This window comes from Sinocyclocheilus rhinocerous, unplaced genomic scaffold (genome assembly GCF_001515625.1).
Source record: "Sinocyclocheilus rhinocerous isolate Xijiao unplaced genomic scaffold, SAMN03320098_v1.1 scaffold503, whole genome shotgun sequence".
In the NCBI taxonomy this organism is placed as follows: Eukaryota; Metazoa; Chordata; class Actinopteri; order Cypriniformes; family Cyprinidae; genus Sinocyclocheilus; species Sinocyclocheilus rhinocerous.
In genome coordinates, this window is record NW_015643185.1 from 773,666 (window position 1) to 782,007 (window position 8,342).

General features: G+C 38.9%; 1 protein-coding gene across 2 annotated transcripts; it reads left to right on the plus strand.

The window, feature by feature from the left end:
* Positions 1-5,210: 5,210 nt before the first annotated feature.
* LOC107757109 (uncharacterized) lies at positions 5,211-6,958 on the plus strand. Of its 2 annotated transcripts, XM_016574487.1 has the most exons (3): positions 5,211-5,294; positions 5,829-5,897; positions 5,988-6,958. In XM_016574487.1, the coding sequence occupies exons 2-3, from the start codon at positions 5,884-5,886 to the stop codon at positions 6,685-6,687; spliced, it is 714 nt and encodes a 237-aa protein (XP_016429973.1). In that variant the 5' UTR covers positions 5,211-5,294; positions 5,829-5,883; the 3' UTR covers positions 6,688-6,958. The 2 variants fall into 2 exon arrangements, with proteins under 2 accessions (XP_016429973.1, XP_016429972.1); XM_016574486.1 differs by lacking the exon at positions 5,211-5,294 and having other exon boundaries at positions 5,793-5,897.
* The last annotated feature ends 1,384 nt before the right edge of the window (positions 6,959-8,342 follow it).

Here is an 8,342-nt window from a genome sequence, read left to right on the forward strand (position 1 = left end):
CGAGAACTCCGGTCTGACGCACGCGGGTTCTCGCGTTATTTCCTTATCACTTCTTGCGTGTGTTTTGTTGTGAAATGTAGTTTGCGGACCAGACAGAGCTGTCGGCGATTCTTCCTATTGTGAAGTCATGCAATGTGAAACCCCCTGTCACCGATCCATCGTGCAATGTGAACACAGCAGCAACTGAATGCTACCCCAGATAGTCACGCAGTGTGAAAACAACGGCGATCCGACGAGTTTGAAAATCGTGCAGTGTGAACTCGGCATAAGTTGCCCATCCCTGTTCTAAATGATTCCTCTGATTCTGAATGGAATGGACTCCAAGCTTTGGAGTTGACTGTCAATGCCTCCCAAGGATCAATCATTCTTTGGACTGATTAGCATTAAGAGCGGCCCTCTTTCAGAATTAGAAATGTGTAACGTTGCTGTACACAGTGTTAAAAGTGGATTCAACACAGAGATATATAGAGCCTTATAAAGACAAAGATTGCAGAAGGAATTTTATACTGTGCTTGCTTTTTTTCTCATTACCAAATATTTTGTCTTTCTCAGTCTCTCCTGAACCCTTCTTGGCTAACATATTGTTGTAGTTCAATCATTCTCTCGCACACTTCCCCCCACCAATCTCCTATTTTCATATCTGTGTAATGACAGGTCTGGCTGCGCTTTTGAATTATTTGAGAAAAGTGTTCCCGGTCTGACTAATGATACAGGATTTGGGAGCTATCAGACAGGGAGAGGCATTTTTCATGGGGAAGAACGTTATTTGCAGCATTTATGCACAGTTAAACAAACCAGATGTAAACAACAACAACAAAAAAAGCTTCACACACTCTGAATGCACTTAAATGTCACATGAGTCTAATTCCAACCACGACAGCTGGCCTCAGCGTTCAACTCACCTTCCCTGGGGCACCATGGCAGTTTGAGAGAGAGGAACTGTGTGTGGGTGTGTTGTGATGCACACAGTATGACAAGCATCATGTCATTGTCAACACTAATAGAGGAGTAGAGGAGCATGATGCCTCTACTCTCTCTCTCTTTCTGTTCTTCCAGGTGTAGAATCTGTCTAATGCTACTGACTCAAACTGTCATCCATCAACACATATCTTTGGCAGCTCGGTGTTGCCATGGCAACTGCCCCTTGCCAGGCAGAGGTTTTAGGTCAAAAGGCATTTAATGCCAGCTTTCCCCCTGCCCCTTTTCACCCTGGTCGACTTTTCTTGTCTTTTCTTTTCTTGTCTTTTCTTGTCTTGTCTTGTCTGGTCTGGTCGTTTCAACCCTCATCTGCTCTTTCTCCTTCTCCTATCTTTTTTCCTTCTTACATCATCCCATGTTATCCATCCTTACTGATTACCGGACCTTATAAATATTTCTCTCTTTTGATAAATAAATTCATTTAAAAAAATTCATTCCTGTTTGTTGCTTTAAATCATCTCATCAGAAACACTGAAGGAAAAGAACCGTAAAAGTTATCTGTATTGGCAAGATTTCAGTGAAAAATAATAACCCGATTTCATGAGAAAATATAACTATTTTACAAGGTGGTGATTTCATATGAATTTGTACAATGTGATTCAAACAAAAATGTATGATCTTTAGAAAAAAGCGTAACCTCAACCTAAACCTAACCATCACAGAAATTCATAGAAATCAGCCACCAGTTGCCAAAACGTAAAGTAGTTGATAAACCAGCGATAGTGTCGGAGTGGAATAAAGTGATATTTGATTTTCTTTCACTGGAATAAATTTCCTACTGGTCAAAAGTAAAAATGGAGGTTTTGTCAGACATTGACCCCTTTTTAGATAGGTCCCAGGATTTCATGTACCTGTTTGCAAAACCTTGGCAAGTCAACATGAACATAAATTACACATGTAGGCCTAGCTATGGTTTTTGTTGGAATCTGTCTGAAATCGAAAACATAAAAGCTAAACCAACTGTCAGTGGGGTGTTAGCAGATCATACAAAAATCTACAAATGAGATAATTTGTATTAGGAATTGGCCACCAATTTCCAAAACATAAAATAGGTATGAATTGACATGAGAGTGTGTTGGAAGTAATTTGTCTGAAATCGAATGTGTAAACACTGTATTCACATGGCACAAAAACAGCCAATCAGAACATATGTATAATTCTATGGAGCAGGATTTTAGACCAATTAAATTTGACTGTGGGTGGAGCAACCAAGTGCAACGCTACAAAAAAGTCATAAAACAACAATAATAGTGCAGTGTGCATGATTCACTGATTCTTTCAGCCTTTTATCAATTTTATTTTACACTGCCAGATCTTTAAGAGCACTTCTCACACTGCAGTGATCTTTTCATTTCTAGCTGACTGGTTATACTGATATAATCCATTATCATGAGGTGTTTGCTATTACTAAACATTGGCCACGGCCACAGATAGATGAGTTGCAACACAATAGATGCTGTGTCTAAAAACAGTTCTGCTGAGTAATACAGAACTGAGTCATCAAAATGTTCTGTCCTATTCCACCAGTTCTCTTAAAGCACATTAAATTAATCTCAAAGTCTTTCATAATGCTAAAGACCTCTGCACTGGCATGTGTTTTATGTACTGCAAATTATACGTGTCATGTATGGGAGGCGATAAGCTTGTGTAAGTGTGACTGTGTGTTGTGCTATTGGATGATACTAGATTGTGTGTGTGCACAGAAAACACTGATTCATCTTCAACCACGTGGTGTTTATCCACCTACCTGACACCTGTCCATCACCTCAGAACACAAGAGACAGCAGAGAGCCACAGCAGCTAGAGGTGAGGCATTCTTTATCTGATTTGAATCAAAAGGTAAGATTAGAGATACTTATTTGGTAAGAGCTTTTAGAAGTGGATGCATCCAAAGTTAACGCATCAAAACTCAACAATGAAGATGATAAAAGGGATATATGGCTTAAATATAATACTTATGTCACAAAATTGCCACAAAAAAATTGTTTACTTATTGTTTACTTTTATTGATTAGTTTGACTAGTTGAAAATACTTACTGTAGCTATGTTGTGTTCAACAGAGTCCATGCTCACTGGACTGGACCATAAGAATTTCTTTTTGACCTTTGATGTCCTCTGCTATGAGTGAGATGTAAGTTGCCTCTTAATATACCAATGTAGATTTCATTTCATATTCAGGAAAATCAAAGTTTACCAAACAGTGGTGACCCAACACAGTACCAAACCTGTTTGGCATTCAAAAGTTAGAAAAATGCCTCTACAGTAAATCTTTACACTGTGTTAATATTACCATGAAATGTACAATATAGGTCCAACAATAAGCTAAATTATTGACATGACAGGTTGAATAGGAAACTGTATATATTGTAAAAAGTAAATGCATAAACAAAAGCAGCAGTGTGGTGTACCACTAAATAGAACCATCAGAGTTACATATTGTAAAAGTATTAGTCATATTAGTAAGCAACAGATGAAATCAGTTGTTATTATTATTCTGCTATTCTTGATTATATTAGTAGTTGCATTTTATTCTTTGCATTACTGTCATTCAGCATACCTTGAAATGAATTTTTTATGATTAAGTTTGTTGCATGTCAATGCAACATATCATGCGATCCAGTAGAGTTTTTGTTGATGTTTTGCATTTTAACCCAGATCACCTGTATTTATGGCTGTTAACTGGGCCAATATGTTTTGTTTTGCTAAACAGGCTTTTTGTGACGTAACTCTGAATCATGTATGTATGTCATCTCTTTGAGATGTACTGTTACCAAATGAGAAATAATTTGATATAAATATATGAAAGTTCATTATTAAAATCATTAAATTCAAATTTAGGACCAAAAAAGGCTGTCCAAACTTTTTTATTCTTTCTAAGGTTACCATATATTTTCCTTACAGTCAATGCCCATTTGTTTATTTCTTCCCAAAAGGAGATATTTCACTGTACCCTCTCTTGATCTGGACTGTCTTCTCTCGGTGAAAGGGAAAATCCATCAGGAAGGATTGTTGGACTCACACCTGAAAACCAATCTTGACTTTTCTATCCAAGCCCTAGAGACCTTTCCTGCATCCAAGCGGCGTGACGTCTCTCGAACACTGGAAGGAGAGCGCCACCTGGTGCGTATCACCACCGGAACACCTGCCCTGTCCTACATGGTACATCTGGGCTCAATTGGGCCACAGCTCCTCCAAAGGACCCATCCAGAATCAGCCTGGCAGCTAGCCACTTTGCTGGACATCGCTGTCGTGATGAGTTGGAAAGCTGCTTCGAGCAGGCTAAAAAAGCCCTGAGCAACGAGGCTGAAAAAAACCCATCAGTTCTGGATCACATGGAGCTCAAGATCACCTGTGGAGAGCTGCACCTCATGTACAGTACCCCATCAGCCCCTGCACACCCTTCACATCCAGCCACACCATAGAATTTTCTTGGGCAAAACGCTGTCCCTAGAGAAGATCCTGGAGACAAAGACACACCTGGAGAAGAGTGGAGAAATGAGGAAAGATCTGCTCACGTGTTTTCAGCACTTGCTGCAGCACTCTGACCAGTATCAGGATGTATCATTCTTTAGGGTGATGGGGAGATGCTGGAGTTTGTCACTGGCAGAGCAGACAACCATACAACTCAGTACTTCATCTTCACCGATGCCCAGAACAAAGCTCACAGCCAGCTGGTGCAGGACATGGAGTTGTGGGAGTATGATTAGGAATCATGGGACAACTGCTTCCATCTCTGTTATAGAGGAGATCACCAGGTTATTAGGTTATTAATCAGGTTATTGAAGGATGCAGAACTAAAATTACATAAGTAGTAATACTAACATTAATAATTGTATGTATTTGGGGGTGTGGTCATTTCTTCCCATGCTAGATGGCAGATTTTCTTCAATGGAGAGATCCAATCCTAATCTCTCTGTCCAGTTGTAAATTGGTTCTATTACCTTGCCACTGTATAATGATAAAATCAGAAATAAAGTTATATTTTTAGATTATTATTTTCTGGCTTGCCAAAAAATTAATGTGCATTTGTATTGTTTGATAGATACAGTATTTTAAACATTAAATAAAGTACAATACAGCTCTATGTGTATATGCTTATTTGAAATAAAAGAATGGTCTTTCTTGTTCTGTTTCTTCTGTTTCTCCCCGCCTATAATGACACATTTGTTTCCCAGAAAGTGAAGCTGATGTTTAACTGAAAGTGAAACTTACTGTGAATCCTGAGCCTGAACTACTAGAAGACAACATTTGACAAAGACAAAACGTTTTTCAAAGTTCTCTCTTTTATATGACCACCGAACAAAGATCTACAGTAGGTAAGTCTGTCCAACTGTCTTTTTCCAGATGTTTTAAGTACACAAAATACAGTCAAAATGGATCATCTGTTTAGTATTTTAAAGTGTTGTATTTCTCTAAGGGTTTAAGTCTGATAATATTGAAGAAATTAACATATATATATCAATCAAATTATAACTATTAAAAAAGTGATTATTGACTTGCTCTTTTAAAGCAAACGGATCTTAAAGAGTCTTAAAGAAGTCTTTATACTCATTTCCAAAAGGAACTAGCACACTAAAAGATATATTTATGCAAACGTCTCATACACACTACACACTCACTAAAACAAACTTTTCAAATTACTTCATACTCTAAACAGATTTAGGTAAAACATTCTGTTGTAATATATGTTAGATAACTATATTACATGGCTATGTGGAATACTTGATTCTGACTGGTTAATTTTATCACCTCAGGGTTATAAAAGTCCCCTGCACTTCTGATCACCCTGTTTATTTTGAGAGAATGGTTGTACATTATTCCGTATAAATGACTGCTGTATCTGATGATAGTGTGGATTATTCCGGTGAAATTTTGGCCTGCTAGAGAAACCACTCCTCCCTCTCAATGAACACTTCATTGTAAGTACATTAATAATGATCTGCAGAAAAAAAGTTAAACTTTCATTAGATGTATATAAATGTACATATAATTTTTATTTTGTTCCCAAGCTGTTACCCAGATTTTCATCCTAACATGGAAAACATACTATCTGTGAAGCGTGAACTGAAAGAAAATAACATTTCAGACAGCATCCTTCTCTCAAACTTGGACTTTGCTGAGAGATTCTTTAGAGACCATCCTCTAAAAGAGTACTCAAAATTGGTGGTTAAAGGAGATTACTTTTGTGTACAAATTGGTGGGGATGTCACGTATGTTTTTACCGTAACATCAGAAGACAACCAAACCTATGTCCATGTCTTTATCCTTGCACGTAATAAAATAATTTCCATTGACGCCAATCAATTTTACCACCACTCCTGCCAGGATGAGATTAAATCCTGTTTTACACAGGCTCTAGAAGCTGTTACTGATGAGGACCTGACAAGTCTACACATAATATGCAACAGGTTCTCAGTCATGTACTCCACTCGATATAGAGGTCCACGCTCAACTGTGGAAACTAAATGTCAGTTAAAGCTAGAGAACATCACTGCTGAGAGTTTACTGAACAAAAAGGTTTGGTTGCAGAAAGAGAAGGCCACATGTCATGGTTTGATAGCATGTCTAGACCATCTCATTATACAATACCTTACCACACCTGATGCTCCAAAGAGCAACTGTAGTTTCATCATACATGCAGACAAGGAAGTAATGAGAATCACTACAGGTGAACAAGATGAAAGAGTATTTTTTGCTACACAATGGTAAAGGGTTCTCAATGTATCCTCCAGCATGGAAATAGAAGCCAGAGGCGTGCACAGGGGCGGGGCGGGCGGGGTGGGGGTGGGGGTGTCTTTAATCACCAACGCTAAAGTGTCCTTTTGGTCCATTTTGCAATTTTTATGCTATGACAGCACTCCAGAATACTGCAAAATACCCTCACATGCATGGCCTACATTGGACTGTAACTTCAGTCTGTCTGTTACAGTATAGGGTACTTTCATCAGTTAGAGTTTATAGCCCTACCTGAAAACAGAATTTTAAAAAAGTATAACCTTCAAATATTATACCATACAATGCCACTACAGTATATTACAGTACAGTATATTCAATGTGTATCTTGCCTCTTTTTTTTTGTGGCAAGCAAATAGATTTACATCTGCATGATACTTTAACTGTGTGCACAGGCAAAAATAATAGATTCTGTTATTCTGTACTCAGTTTATTGTTGACATTCATTAATATCAAAATATTGTACAATTGGCTATGTAAATAAACAGCTTGAATCTTTGTTATTTGTAAAGCGTTGTTCTTTATTTTGCATGTGTTTTGCCTTCGACGTTAAAGATCAGTACATCAGATATCACTGTATAAACCAATGTACAACAAAAAAAATCTCTCATCCAAAGAACCCATCCAGAATCTTGCCTCACAACTTCCAGGCCAGCAGCGAGCCACTCTGCTGGGTATCACTGAGTTGTAAAGCTTCTTCAAGCAGACCAGAAAAGCCCTGAGCATCGAGGCTGACAAAATCCCATCGGTTCTGGATCACATGGAGCTAAAGATCACCTGTGGAGAGCTGCACCCCACAAACAGTACCCATCAGTCCCTGCACAACCTCCACCACTCTAATTTGTAGTCTGGACGAGTCAGCGCTAATGGTGCTATTTGTCAGATCTTGTAAATGTGAATAGGTCTGCCAAGATGTTTCCGATCCTCAGACAGTATTACTCTGTCATATCCAAGATCAAGACTGAAGTTGAATCGGCCGTGTGTGTGTGTGTGTGCGCGTGTGCGTGTGTGATCCTCACTCATTTAGTGTCATGTTCATTTATCAGTTTGTCTGACAGATATTTTTCAACACTGAACGTAAAGCACAATACAGCTCTGTTTATGTGCTTCTTCGCAGTGAAACTGTGGTCTCTTTTCTGTTTTTCCTCTCCTAACATAGGCGGAGCGTGGACACAGTGAGTTGGGGCAAAAATGCCACTAAATTGGACGAAAGTGCCTCAAGCCGGCCTCCGCTCACTCTAGGCCTCCGGCCTCCGCACACTCAAGGCCGCGGTGTGTGACGCTGTTTCGTTGTGAAAGCGAAACTACTTTGTTTGGCCTTCCAAAAGAGGACACAACTAGAAATCAGTGGTTAAGTTTACAACACTGTTCCAGAACAGTTTAACCCAAATATTCAGATGTGTCCAGCGCATTTTATGGAGGACTGTTTCCTGATCCTGGAAGAGTAGACTACAATGCCGGCTGTTCTGACTAACAGACTGTAAGTACATTTTTTATATTTAAAGAATTTGCCACTGACGATTCAAACGCGAGTTTTGAGCAGTGTAGAGTAGCACTTGTTGTTTGTCATTTCTCCAATCACAAATGCAGACATGGTTTTATGTTACGCTCCGGCCGGACAGGGCATCACA